Raw genomic sequence first — 15,282 nt, 5'->3', positions numbered from 1 at the left:
CAAATGTTACGACTGGCGATGCCGATTCAACATGTGTAACCGCCCGAGACGCTTACGGACGGGTTACGACACTACGACGGTGACCACTACACCGAACAGACGGCACATTCAGAGGCAACGATGCTTCACGACCTCCGACGTCGATTTGGTCTATCAGGGCCTTAAGATGTCTAAAAGCAGGTGGATTTGGCTGCCTATTTTCCGAGCCTACACCATGACACGACCTCCACTACAGATGAGCGTTTATGTTGGGGATCATCTTGCCCTTCTCTCTGCTTTTGTCTTTCCATCACTTAAATGTTAATCTTTGTCTCATCAGTCCATAAAATTAAGCCAACATTTTTTTTTTTTTTTTTTTTTTTGCTTTTTAAAAAAAAAACTTTTTGGGGACTTATTCTAGCCTGTCCTGCCTATTCTTCTTGCAAATGAATGGTCTGCTTCTTCCAGTGTAGTACTTTACTTTTGTTTGTGTTGACCTTATCTCGTTCCCTCCGGAGGTTGTCACTGATGTCACTTAAAATAGTTTTAGGTGATTTAGGTTTCATTCATTCAAAGATGATGGCAAGTTCAACCTCTTGATTTGTTGCCAGCAAGCACTGTATAAAGTCATTTGAATTCTTTGTCTCAGGGTGTGGCGTTTGCGGAGGACACTGGAGGAGCACTGTGGAAGTTCGCTGTCTTGAGTAAGAAGTTGACCTTTCACCTCCAGCAGCTGCAGACAGAGACTGAACACGAGCTTAACAGCATACAGGCACAGTGAGTACATAACTTTTGTGACATACGTATATGAAAGTTATTGAGTGTTGTAAGATGTACTTACCTGTAGTGTTCGACCTCCCAAAACACAATGCCGAGGCTTTCATATGTTTGAAATATTGATTTTTAAATTTGAATATATTTCTGGTAAAAGGGCGGCAGATATTCTGCTCTAAAAGGTTTTAACATGAAAAACATTTCTGCTTCAGTTAAACCCTTGTTTTCTTTGAGATGAGGGCCGGGTGTGTTGTGTTTGAACCTGTTAGGAGGCAGCTCAGTGCGGCTTTGTTAGCTTTCGTCACACAGCTGAAACACGACTGGGGAAGTTCCATTGTATCTCGCAACCGCAGCAGGTTTATGCTCTCCCTAGAAAAATCAGCCAGATCCTGCCTGTAGTTTAAGTACATTTAGTCTAGTTACTCGTGTTTCAATCCAGGCAAACAAGTGACGTACTGTGGCCAAAGTTCAGTTCTATGTTGTTATTTTTTGTGGAGACCTTGAGATTTATCACATAAGAAAAAAAATCAAGCATCAGTACTATAACGGCGTCCTATAATTCTAAATGTTACTTTCCACGTGCTGAACATGCAGATGATGCTTTTAGATCGTTGGTATTGTGTGGTCTTGTCAGACTGAGTCACGTTGCAGGTTGAGTAGCTAACTGCAGGAGAATTTAATTACAGGCTGCATTATCCCTTCACCCAGTCCTCTTAATCCCACCCAATGATCACATTTCCATACTGCTTTCTCCATGTTCTGAGCGAGATGTACTTTCTCACTAGTAATGCTGATAAGAATGGCATAAAGCATGCCTTAAGGGAATATATGCCTCTATGTATAAGTAGGAAATCACATCTGCCAATTTCCATCTTGCAAACATCATTCTGAAAAGGAAAAACAAAAAAGGGGAACCTTGGTTCACAAAAATCTTGTTTTGTCAAGTTATTAAGAAATTATGTGCTCCCTCACATATCACTGAGCAATATTTTAGCACTCGAGCTCTTTTTTTGTTTATGCACGCCAGCAATGATTTTGATTTTGAACCAATGATTTTCTTTTCCCTATCGTTTGGTTTTTGCTTTGTCAAAACATCCACTCCTTTAACCACATCTGCTGGTTTTATTGCCTCCTTGTTCTTAACAATAGTACATATTTTGCAAAAACAAACTGCAGCACGTACACCATGTTTCATGTTGCACTATTACGTCCTTCTTCTTTCCTACAGTAATATGATTAGGCTTTTTAATAACAGGATTGCTAGCATTTTCCAGTTTCTTTGGGGCACTACTGAGGAGAATTTAGACCACAAAAGCAATTCACCTGCAATGTGTGTCGCATGGAACGAATCTTGTTTAAAAGGCGTATGAAAAAAACCCAACTGAGCCTTCCACGCCGACTGAGTGAACGGAAGCTCAGTGGGTGAACTGAGGCAATATTTCCTCGAACACTATGTTCTTAAATCAAATTTTTCATGACCCAAGGTTTCACTGTCCTAACCTCGGAGACATTATACTGGCAATAACAGATAAAGACTCTTATACAAGAAGGCTAGTAGAAAGTATGTAGAGGAGAGGGAGGGAGTTGGGGGTGGTGTGCTGTCAAACTGCTCTTTGCATTTTTGTTGTTGTTGTTGTTGAAAAATTAGGATTATTCATTATAATACATAATACTACAACTGCCACTGCTGCTCTCCCATGCTAGGCCACTGCTCATAATGAAGTCAACACAGTTCCAATTGTACACTTTTTTTCACCCAAAAAGTTTGCCTTCAAAAACTTCACTTTAAGTATTCATAATGTCGTATTGTTAAATCTTATGATTAACCGGCGACCAGTCTGTGTGGGTGACGTACATTGATGTCAACAATGCCTTGGGGCAAAACGAATTGTCGACCATTTTTTTGGGATTGACTTGTTCGATTTGGTTGACTTTTCTTCCCAGCCCTACCTGTTTCATTTCAAAGTAAAACCTTTTTGTATCCAGTAAACTGTCAACACAAAACGAACATCCAGGTGTGCAAAGATGAGAAAGAAAACAAGGTCATGATCATATCATCTCCTTTTGTCATTCTTCGCATTCAACGAGCAGCACATTGAATGCCTCGGAGGAGAAACAGTTCGTACTTGTTCTTCGTTAACCTTATTTGGCCAATAACTGTGTTAATTCCCGCAGGCGATTTGCAATGCCGAACAACTAGAATCACTTGTGGTTGGCTAAATCAGACGAAAATATATTTTGGGTTTTAAGATGAAGCTGTCTGAGAAAATCTTGACTAAACTAAGTGTTACTAACATTTTACCACAACACGTTTTCACAAGACTTCAGGAAGAGTTAGTGTGAACAGTTGTGCAAGCATTGCACTCCAATGAAAGTAGTCTTGTCGTAGCACATAGCAGTGATAGAGATACCACAGAAAATGCTAAATTTTGTGTCAAAGTAGTTGTGGTTAAAAACTAAACAAAAGAGCTTTTTCAAGTACCCACACCATATAGCCCCCCCAAATAAAAAAATACAGCACGTTATTTTTTAATGCTATGCTATATATGTGGTTCTGGCTCAGAGCCATTTGGGATCCGTTTTAACCAGCACATATGTTCAAAGCGGAAGTCAACCCAAACATATTTTTTTCAAGAATATGTTCCCAGTAGGCCCACTAGTTGAAACACGGCATTCTGATTAATTTTGAGTTTGTGGAATATAAGTTAAGCAGCAAAATGCACTCATTTTTAGATATTTCTGGGGGCGGCCATTTTGTCTTCTGTCGACTGAAAATGACATCACAGCTGCTCACAACCACCAATCACGGCTAACCTGTTTTCTGAATCTGAGCCGTGATTGGTCAACACTTATTTTATGTCAACCAGAACATTCAGGGCTCTATTTTCATAGATAGCGCACCTGCAGCATGATGCAAAAGTTGGTGGATCCTGATTTATGTATTCAGTGCAGCAGAAAGAGTGTCTTGGAGATGTGTTTGGCAAAGTTACAATTTGGTGGCGGAAAGTTGAGTACGTCTGCGTGAACCACGTCTAACACCGGCGCAGCATAAACAGCTAGTTTAACTTGATGACTTTAATTCATAAGTATGTGTTAACAGCGGGCATCAAACCCTCTGAATCATTATATTTTTAAATCCTCTCAATGGGCAGCACAACCTTGGGAGCATTTATAGGGAATGAAAGGAGACGCTTTGATTGCCCTTTTATTGACATCAGTTGTGACCACTCCCACAGCAGTGCAGCACTCCTTCTGTGCTCATCTGCAAAATACTAACAGTTGGCCTGACCTGATTCCTCGCATTTATGTCACGAGCCTTGCAGGATTTTCACCAGTCAGGAAAATAGAGTGTTTGAGGCTGCAGTTGAATGACATCACAGATGCAATATTAGAAATTTTACAAACCATAATTATTTAACTTTGAATTTTCTCTTTACTGGCCCACATTGCGTAGGAAGTGAATCTTCAGGTGATGTCGGCCTCACCCTATGCGCTCCCTCTGTCTATGATCCTGCCATGACAGGTACTTTGGCAGAACAACACTTAAATAGACCTTGACAGACACGGCAGGCTAAAACACAGCTCTGGATTTAAGGTGTGCCAACAAAGTCTGCCCACCTGACTCACACAGTTTGATGACACACTTCCTGGAAATCTCCTAATTTCCCTGGAATTTTGGCACTTGAATTAAAGCACTGACATGACGTTTTAGGCTGGATCAGACACGTTTAGCTATATATTTGGTAGGGACTCTACCAATCACGATGCCCCCCCCCCCCCCCTAAAGGATAATTACATTTGTTGCCAGGGTTTTGCTCTGCATTTAAGAATGACTGTGTCGTAATGACAGCATCATTCCTGGTTCATGTTCAATGTAGGAAAAGTGATTTGACAGTGTGTAACACTTAAAGAGAGTCTTAGAGTTAGCTTGTGCTGTGAGTGTCAGCGTGTAATCCTGTGACTTGATCCCATTAGAGTCACTTTGTTCAGTTTCATTGTAAGGGCGATAAGGCCTCTTAAAGTTTAAGGAAAAATAAAGTCTGCATCTTATGACTTCAAACTTGTAAGAGCGTAATCCCAAACAATCTTTAAACTACATTATTATGTGACGTTTGTCTTATGCGCCCAATTTTTTAATTTGGGTGTAGTTTACAGTGCAAGACTTGTCACTTAACTGAATACAGTAGTGACAGCCAAATGAAATGTCAACAATTCGTTTACAGTTTGTATGTACCATAAAATATATCAAACTACACCAAAATAAAGCTTCCATTATGAAACAAAGAGGTCTTTAGCAGCTCAATATTGGGTCTATACGACAGTATTACTTTGTTGTTGTATCATGTTTGCAGCCTATCTAAATTTCCTAAATTTCATTTTCAAATTAATATAAATTAAATACAAATATGGAGATAAATCTTGGACACATTTTTTGATTGGACAGCATACAAATGTGAGTAATGACTACTTTTAGATGTGCAATTAATCATTAATATTTACCAACATTTCAACAAACAATACAAAGCATTAAAAATTAATTCAGCCTTTCACTCTGCTTTAACTTATTAATGTAATCTCTATAAGCTTTGTGGTATTTATGCAAGACCTTTTATTCACACCAAATAAAGGCACACCTTTAAATAAACCCCAACAACGGTAACCCACAGTGTAACTTTGGCAAAGACGTTCCTATCAATGTACGTACTGGCATGTAATGTATCAGTGAACCAAAGAAGAACTGTGACCAATGTCCACACAACACACCTTGTCCTAAAATGGACACACACAGATGCAAAAATGCAGGCTACAAGGGATTACATTTTTTCATTTGAAGATAAAATTGATGCATCTTTACTTGGAATATTTCAACATTTTCATTAATAAAGATTTTAGACTAAAGATGCATACAACAGCATGACATTTTTGAATACTCGCACTATGTATACATCATATAGGTCAAACCGATTCCTCTGCCAGACTGCAAGTGGTGAGACAGGCCAACAGTAGCCCATAAAGGCGAAGAAATAAGCAACACCCACTCATTTTTCACCTGCAATTATGGCGTTTGTCACATACGTTCATATAATTATGGAGTCCTATTTACAAAAGCACCAAATCAGAACACACTGACAGCTGGCAGAGAGTGCGCGTGCGTATGTGTGTGCGTGCGCGTGTCCGTGTGTGTGTGTACATGCATTGTTTTACCATGTGGCCTGTGTTTTTATCTGTTTATGTAAATGTGTGTTTAACAACAACACATTCACACATCCACACGTATGCGCGCGCACACACACGCACACAAACTTCACTGCTAATTACAGGATTTTCTATGCGGTTTATACTTTTCCTCCTCACTTGTCACACATTCCACATTTTTAATGAAGACATGAAGGTTAGGATCAGTTTTGAAGGACAGTTGAAATCTTTAATGTGAAACTTACGGGTGTAAAATCTCTCTCACTCTTCTCGCTGTCTCTTAAGTTCCAGTTCCTCAACATCATCACAAATACAATATCTCAAACTTGTTTATATTATTTTTTTAAGGATGTCACTTGATTTTGAGTGTCTGCCAATACAGAGTCCCGATCAATACCGCTGCAACCCTGCGTGGGTTTTCTCCGGGTACTCCGGTTTCCTCCCACATTCCAAAAACATGCATGGTAGGTTGATTGGACACGCTAAATTGCCCCTAGTGTGATAGTGAGTGCGGATGTTTGTTTGTCTCTGTGTGCCCTGCGATTGGCTGGCAACCAATTCGGGGTGTCCCCCGCCTACTGCCCGAAGACTGCTGGGATAGGCTCCAGCACTGCCCGCGACTCTTGTGAGGCTAAGTGGTGTAGATAATGGATGGATGGATACATATATGTATATATGTATTTATGTATATGTATGTATGTACATATGTATACATATGGATGTATATTAGGGCTGCACAATATAGTCAAAATATATATAGCCATTGCGATAAAGGCCTGTGTGATATCGTATCACAAAGACGTGCAATAAAGTTGAATGGAGTGGAATTTTATGCGTTTATATTATTTTGACCAATCAGATACAACCTTAAATTTAAATGTGCATCGCCATCCAATTGAGGAAACGTATCTGGGGGCAGTACTAATACAAAAAAAAACATAATTAGATATTGGATAAGAATACATTGAGCCTGCTTATTTTTCCACATGAAAAAAATATATATTTCTTTCATTAGATAATAAAGATATCACTTTGTTAGGTGCACATTAAATATTGCAGTAATATCAATATTGCAATATTCAAGACTTTTCCAATATTGTGCAGAGCTCAATTATTTCACATGCTATTTGGTTACATAACGTACCAATTATTAAGCATTTACGTACAACGCTTGCACGGAACAATGAACGTTGCCCTGAACAATGAACATTGTGTTTAATAACAAGTGGTAGTTTAAGAACTGTTGTGTGCTTTTAATTAAAAATAGACGCTAGAGTCAAGTGGGAAGTTAGTTGAGGTACATTTGGAAACCTCTTTTACCTGTGTGTCGTCAGACAACTACACGTTGAAGACCGTCTGCAGCAGCTGACCTCTGAGTTGTTTGTTCTGCAAGAGAAGAAGAAACAAATCCAGCAAGAATTCACAAGTAACCCCACCCTTCAGACGTCCACTGTGAGTGAACGTGGATGGGAAAACAAAGCGTGGCTTCAGTAGAATTTCAAGTTTCTCATTGCTGCGCTGATCATCTGAATATTAATAGACCTAACATACATCTTAATCCCACTGTGCAAGTAGTGTTGTGATATCACACATGCTGTCAACCTCTGACAGAGTGTTGGGGATAATTGTCTGCGTTTTAATAAGCTGTAAGAAGGGAAAAGCATTCAACCTACACTATTAGTAATACTGCTGTCCTTTGTCTTCCCTCCCAGTTGCAGTTGAGGGCTTGTAAGGAGCTTCAGACCTCTATTGCTGGTTGTCTGGTCCAGTTGGAGAAGCTTGTATTCCAGAAGGAGGCACTGAGCACGCTTCGTGACCTTCTGACACAAGACTTGCACAGATACCAGGAAGAGACAAAGAGATTAGCCCGTTTCACAGAGAGAATAAGCAAACACAGGTAAACTACACAAAGGCAGTTCACTAGTATAACTGAATACTGCAAATACAGTTGTGTTTTTTTGTCTTTAATCAGGTTTTAGTTCTCTATTTTCGTGAATTTTCGTAAATTCTGCATGTGGTGTAACTCTGTCTGGAGGACGGTTAGATCTGATGTTGATCATTCCATAGACAAGCGTAGGCTGGTGGTAATGCAAGCTGTAGGGTTGCGCCGCTGTGGGAGTGGTCAGAGTCGATTTCAATCATGACCAATGAAAGCAGCTCCTTTTATTCCCCTTAAATGCAGCGTGATGATAAAGCGTAAGAATCTCTACACGGCGGAAGGAGATCTGTGCCATGAAGTGAGCACCGCCCCTCTAAATTACCGCCTACTGGGTTGGTTTGACAAATAATACACAATTATTCATAGGGTTTGATGCGCACTGTCCCTATACTGTATTTATGAATGAAATATGTTGCGTTAGACCAGCTGTCTGAGCACGATTAAGATTTAGATCGACTCTCTGCCCAAATTGTCACTCCACCAGGCACATTTCCAAGACACTCCCTCTGTTGCGCCGGCCCGTCCAGTTTGGCAGGTACTCGTCTGCCAAATTGGCAATTAGCGCTGATACGAAAATCAGGATTTGCGTCATGGCGCAGATGCGCTGCGCACAAAAAGAGAGCCCTTGAGGTTGAGGGAAATCAGTTTAAGTGAAGTCTCAACTCATCTCGGCCTGTTTTATTCACTTTAAAGTAAGATCCTTTCGAAAAACTGCGGTATCTCTACTTGGACTTTAATCCTTAAACATTTCAACATGATTGGTTGAAATCAAATGATGAATACAGACTCATTTCACCTCGGTGATTAAGTGATCATTTGGTATCAGATAGGTATAATATTGGTTCTTGTAAATAAAAGTAATCTTTTCTCCCTTCAGGCCAGAAGAGGAAGACGAGACTTCCACCACCAACAGCCCCTGTGGCCACAGCATGCAAGAAAAGAACGAGACAAACAACATGGTACGGTCTAATCTCATCTCTCAAAAGCCTGGGATTAACCACTTTTGTGAATTTTCATTACAAAAAAATAACATAAAGCACTTGATTGTCAGGTCAGAGGTCACTGGCTTTGGCTCACAATCTCGGTTCTAGTTCAGATGTTAGATGGGCTTTAGGTCAGGGTTCTCACATGCTTCAACACCAAACACAGCAATCCATGTATTTCTGAACTTTGCTTGGAATAAGTGGTGAACATTCATGCGGAAATCACATATGTATCTTACTAAAAGTGAATGAATGGTCACAATTTCTTGATATTTACAAGAACTTTACTTAACGACGCCACTGTGGTTTCAGCCACAAAATACATCTTAGAAATTAAAAATAAAACGTGCGTGTTTGTGTTCGTGTGTCCATGTTTGTGCGTGTGTGTGTGTGTGCGTGTGTGTTTGGCATGGGTCCAGCTGTTGTCAGTCTTTCTTCGACAGTTGGAGTAGATACAGAGGAAACATCTGCCTGCTCATCTGGCTCTGTCTGACTCAAACAAACATACACACACATTCAAGCGCACGCACACATTTCGCATCTTTCCCGTAAAAAAAAGGTAATAGACTGACACAGTTGTGACAGGTAACGATGGGGGGGGGGGATGGGTTTCAGTCTTGTTATAATGGGAAACCTGTCAAAGTGTCATCCGAGTTTAAATAGAGAAGCTTAAACACAAAGATCTGATAGGCCGATTGCCAGCACAAAAAAACCCTACTGTGAATCCTGCAGACGCACAACAGAAAATACTTTTAGTAGACAGCACCATTGGGGTGAATGTGCAGTCAATTTTGAAAGATGACAGTTACCGTTGTAGTTTGCTGTACATACATTTATCAGGTGGGCTGTGCAAACGTCCCGCAATTGAGCTGCATCAGTTGACTTTTACAAGATGTGTCTTCATATAAAATACACAATTACTGATAATGCTCATATTAAGATGACACAGTCAGAGAGGTGATTAAAATTTAACAATGATCAGAAAAAAATGGTTAAAATTCAGATATTATCCCATTTTCATGAGATACTTTATTTACTAAACTGCGGTTTGTTGGGTAAATGGAATGTCTCCTCAGAGAAATGAAGAAAAAAAAAAAAAAACACACACACACACACACACAATTGAACCGGGGTCATTTTGCCCTGGAGGGCACAGGGAGTACGTACTGTATAAAGAATGACACATGATTTGTCCTGTTGCTGGTTTTATTAAATTACCCAAATAATTTGCTCATAAGGTAACAGGCTAATGATTGCATGCTGTTCAGTTGAGTGGGGATGGCAGCTTGGGTCATCCAAACCTGCACTCTCACGCTTGGTTGTACTAGATGAGCCAATGCGGTCCTAAGAGAGGCTTTGTAACCAGTTCATCAGATTATTTGGATTTAATCTGTCAGAAAATGAGCCACGATTCATGTAATCACACATCACTATGATTAGAGATCAACTTAATGTATTTAGATTATATTTGATGAAAGGTTTAGAGATGTCAGTGATACATATCCTGGATTTGTGCACTTGTGTTAGGCCACATGTGCCGTACAATCACATGCACACACATACGGGTACATTTGTTTAGCTAAATGATCAATACTTGAATGCCAAAGAATGAGGTATAGAATAATATCGCAAATAAAAAAAAAAAAATAACGTATCATTTCAGATATCCCCCTTTTGTTGGAGGAATCCTTCTGTCAAAGCTGTATATTGCTTTTCTTCATTGTTTTTAAGATGCTAGCTGGAGAAAAAAAAACAGAATGAGAAGAAGATCTGATAATCAGAAAAAAAAATACCGTATTTATGTATTTTAAAATCCTAATTTGCACTGTTATGTGCGGTTTTCCTTTACAGTAATTAAATTCATCCTTATTTCAATTATCCTTATTTAACCTATGATGCATCTCATTAAATAGGCTTAGGAAAAATGGGTTTAATCCAATGATATGTAAGATCATTTTTATTATTCCCACATAGGATAAAGACTTATCCAGGATTTGACCAGATTTCATTCTAGTTGGTAACAAATATTACTGATTAAGGTTCCATTATGAGAGTTAAAAAAATCTTAATTGTAACATATGAACACCTAAATAAAAATGGCCTCTAATCATATGAATTGTGAGTTGCATGTAATAAAAATAACACATCTAAATGTGATTTGAAAGGAAGATGATATGGGGTGGAGGGGAATAATATATTATAGCTTCTGAAAGTATCAATCCAAAGTAATACTATACTTTACAAAGTAAAACACAAATCAAACCAAACGGTAGAAAATATATCTGAAATACATTTTAGGAAATCAATTTCAAGAGTTGGAATATATTTTGATCAACAAAGCAGTCAGGTGGCCACAAATGCCAAAATGATGAAAAGTTCATTTGGCTCCAGATGGATGGGCCCTGATTGATGAGCAAAGTGATTGTTTTTAACTTAAAAAAAAAAAGATTTTATACTTCCTATTGTCTTTGTGCAGATGACTTTAATCTCTTTGTGGGTGCCTTGTAAACAAAGTCGACCATCAAAAGAAATCTCTGCAAATATCCCCTTCGCTTTCGGTACCTAATCAAATTTGACTCACGACAATCACGGCTGGTAGGACATGAGGACAGAACATGCAGTTAACAGGGCTCGCCACCAGTTCAAACACTCACATTGCATCAAGGAGTCTTCACAGCCTGTACAAGGCTGAGGCGGCAATAGCTTTGTTTGGACCAGGTGCACTAAGCAGGATTTAGGATGGTTCTGAAGCTACAAATATATATATATATATATATATATATATATATATATATATATATATATATATATATATATATATATATATATATATATATATATATATATATATATATATATATATATATATATATATATATATATATATATATATATATATATATATATATATATATATATATATATATATATATATATATATATATATATATATATATATATATATATATATATATATATATATATGAATCTTGCCCAACACGCTCTTTGCCGTTTCTTTGCTTTTGTATACCATCTCATAGTCCAGTTCTATCTCTTGCAATGATTGGCTATTTAACAGCCAATCAGAGTGATCAATTGTCATCGATGGCTGACGCCATTTTGCATTCTGTGATCAATGGCTCATTCCTTCAAATCATATCCAAAAATGATAATGACACAAAAATCATTTAATTCTCTACAATTCCAAACATTGCTTTAAGGTTTGTTTCTGCTTTTAGTATTATATTGTGTTAAATTTTTAGTTGTATCATTTTAGTTAATGAAACTGTGACTGTGGGTGACTTCTCGCCCGTGTTGTTTGCTTGCTTTGTTTGCTTGGTATGCTTGTTTGCTTGCTAATCAATTGTTGTTTTTTGACTCAAGACGGATTATTAAAAACAAATATTTAGATAAATTGCAATGTTATTCTTTAAATACGCAATTACTATTCAATTACTGGTATTACAATTTTGGCCACCTTGCTGTTATGAACGGAAATGTCCATTTTAAAACGTATGTATTCTCAAAGGCGGCATACACACGTCAGAATCAAAAAGTGATTTCCCTTGCACATTTCAAAATGAGTTTACAGGGTGAAAATAATTCCATCAAAATAACCAGCTTCAAACTAATCCTATTCCATCGTGTAAACATGTTAATACTGTAGTGATGAGCAGTGATCCCAAACCCCAGATACCCTTTACCCCCAGCTTCAGTCCTCCCAGGGCTTGCCTCCTCTCCCAGCCCAGCCTCGACTCACCATCCCACGGGGAAGCGGACAGCCGAGTCCCTGGATTAAGGCCACGCGATGCTTTAAACGCTTGGACTCCTGCCACTTCATTTCTCTAAAGTGGCATTGGCCTCGTTGTCATGATTGTCAATTAAAGTTGGATTTAGTCAAGTGTAGGTCGAAAAATGTTGCCATTTTCATTTATTCTTGTCTCTTTTGAGTTATTAACTCAAGTGGACTTTGGAGTCTACCTCTTTTATCTAATTATTTCCGTGAGAGACAGCCTGGTGTTTGTTTCGCTGGGAGATGTTTTTAGATGAGCGAGCAGATGTTGCAGTTTCTCAAGAGGGATTTATGTCAGGATTAGAACACACACACACACATGCACACACTCTGGGGTTCGTGTCATCATGAATATTACGTATTTTTCAAACAAACAACAGTAAAGATTCCGGTTAAGAAACTCTATAGTGCCCGTTAAAGTACAGTACTTCTTTTTCTTCTCAGTGGAGTGCAACCTCAAAGTTCGAACACAATCCATCCCAGGACTAAAACAGTTTTTCCCTTAGGAAGTAATAGAAAGGGAAATATTTCGAATATAGTTGGCTGTTGGTTGACAACTGATTTGTGCAAAATAAGAATGAAATGAAGTAATGCTCAAGGCGAGTGGCCTAGAATTCAAACCATTTCTCCAAAACTCACCTATTTGCTCTTTTTGTCCTTAGACCATAGCCATGTCTAATATAAAAATATTGCCTAGGCGCTATCTTGGTGCCATGGAGGAAGGAGCCGAGCCATAGCCTTGTCTAATGGAAAAAAATGTTTTGCCACCATCATGTGGCATCTATAGGCAATTACAAACTATTTTGGATGCGTCTCAATTACTCACAAATTTCCCCCCTAATTTTGCCCCTACCCCTTGCCTATGGCAGGCGCTCACTGTATTCCAGTGACAATTGTGTTGATTTGATCATCATTCGCAATCCAGACTAGATAACAAAAGTTATGAAATGTTATTTCATCTCTAAAAGAGAATTTTGTTGTATGCACTAATGTTCATTGAAAACACACATACGGAAATAGCATTGTAGCATTTTGATAAAAACTGTCTGACTGTGCAGTGTATCTGCTCCTTCTCCTTAACTTGATTTTGGCGGGTTGTTATTGTGTTCGCCTCTTTCAGCATACACCTGAGTCTTCTTCCTCCCAATCGCCACTTAGTCTACAGCAGACAGCCAACAAAGAAAAAGCCGAACAGAACTGGAGAGCCTGTCAGAGGAAAGCAGGCCTCTCAAATCTGCAGCGAGCTGGCAGCGTCAAAGACCTTATCAGTAAATTCACTGGTCCAGAGCATGACTTATGTCACGGGTCTTCTCTGAGTCTTAATTCAGGAGCGGGAAGAGCTCAAAAGTTCACTTCCTCTGAGACAATCCCGTCTCCTAAATCCCAGTTGAGTCCGACTGTTATCATTCGGGACCACAGTCTGCTTCCAAGTATCTCTGTGACTCCTCCATTCAAGGAGGAAATTCAGCAATCCGCTGGATCTGCTCAGAGAGACGCTGGAATTAGCCAGATAACCACGCAAACTGATTGTCCAGTAGGAGGCAGCAGTCAGAGGACAGATTCAAACAGAACAGCAGACTCTGGTAGAGATTCGGTGGCAGACTCTGGCATGGGATCGGTAAGCAAAAAATGAATAAATCTTGCACGGGAAAAACTCATATTTTTCTCTGCATGAAGACAAATGCATGGCACTGCATGTTCTTCAAAATGCACGATTCAGAAAAAGAAAGTCCATGCACGGCCAAGGAGATTCTAAGCATGTCCTCAATAATCAAACTAATCAGATAGCTTTAGAGTCTGTCTTTCTTCATCCCCGTCCTTCCTGTAGATTGTTGTTTCATTGTAGATGATCCCAAAATAACGATTTTACTGCATGATATGATTTGGGAAAATTGGCTTTGTCATTTAAAGTTCCTGATTGGGTTTTTGTTGATTCAGTGTGTGTGGCAAAGCAGTGACTTATTGTGGCTAAAAGGCAAATTAGGGATTTTCCATCAAAAATGATGTGTCAATTATTTTTATTCCCATACAGAAACAAAAGCACATTGGCTTTAGGCTTTAGAAGATACCTAAAAGCAATCATAAAAGTAATTTTATTATAAATTCTACGTTTGGAAAAAAAATATTCCAAAGCCCTAAAGCCAGGTTAAGTCACTACTCATTTGTGTCCAAACGACATAAGTTGCAGCTGCCTTTATCTTTATGCATGTACACGTGTGTATTTAGATGTGTTTTTAAAATAAATCTTAAAATATACCATACTCACAAAATGTTAGGGATGTCAGGCTCGTGGGTCAATTTTTTAGGATGAACCTAAAATGCACTCTAACCTTTATAAGTGAACTTAATTTGACACGCATCCAACTGTTCACTGTTTCGGGACTTTTTGCACAACTTGCTGTTCTCTAGCGACCACAAAATTCACAATTCACTGCATCTATACCTTTCTGTGACTCTTCCAATCTTTCTGTACCTCTCTTGCAACCTATAGATGACACTTTTTGACACTCAAAGCTCAGTGGCAACATTTAAAGCCTTGCAATGGTTATAGTGCATTTTAGGTGCATTCATATTTTCAGCCGATAGCTCTTTGTGAGCATATCCTCATAAAATGTATT

The 15,282-nt window shown here is 38.7% G+C and overlaps 1 protein-coding gene across 6 annotated transcripts in view; it reads left to right on the top strand.

Moving 5' to 3' along the window:
* The window catches only part of LOC147135231 (uncharacterized), a 49,864-nt gene that overhangs the window by 21,282 nt on the left and 13,300 nt on the right, over positions 1-15,282 (top strand). For 5 of the 6 annotated variants that reach the window (XM_086053845.1, XM_086053847.1, XM_086053844.1 and 2 more), the window contains 5 exons: positions 629-756; positions 7,284-7,401; positions 7,662-7,846; positions 8,766-8,847; positions 13,785-14,282. In XM_086053845.1, coding sequence (XP_085909971.1) covers positions 8,818-8,847; positions 13,785-14,282 — 528 coding nt within the window. In that variant the 5' untranslated portion in view covers positions 629-756; positions 7,284-7,401; positions 7,662-7,846; positions 8,766-8,817. The remainder of the gene's footprint in view (positions 1-628; positions 757-7,283; positions 7,402-7,661; positions 7,847-8,765; positions 8,848-13,784; positions 14,283-15,282) is intronic. The other variant, XM_086053846.1, reaches the window with a different exon arrangement.

Source organism: Filicampus tigris, chromosome 15 (assembly GCF_054856515.1).
Source record: "Filicampus tigris isolate MCC_2025a chromosome 15, RoL_Ftig_1.0, whole genome shotgun sequence".
Classification (NCBI taxonomy): domain Eukaryota; kingdom Metazoa; phylum Chordata; class Actinopteri; order Syngnathiformes; family Syngnathidae; genus Filicampus; species Filicampus tigris.
Note: the sequence above shows the minus strand (reverse complement) of the source record. Positions and strands in the feature narration are given on the sequence as shown.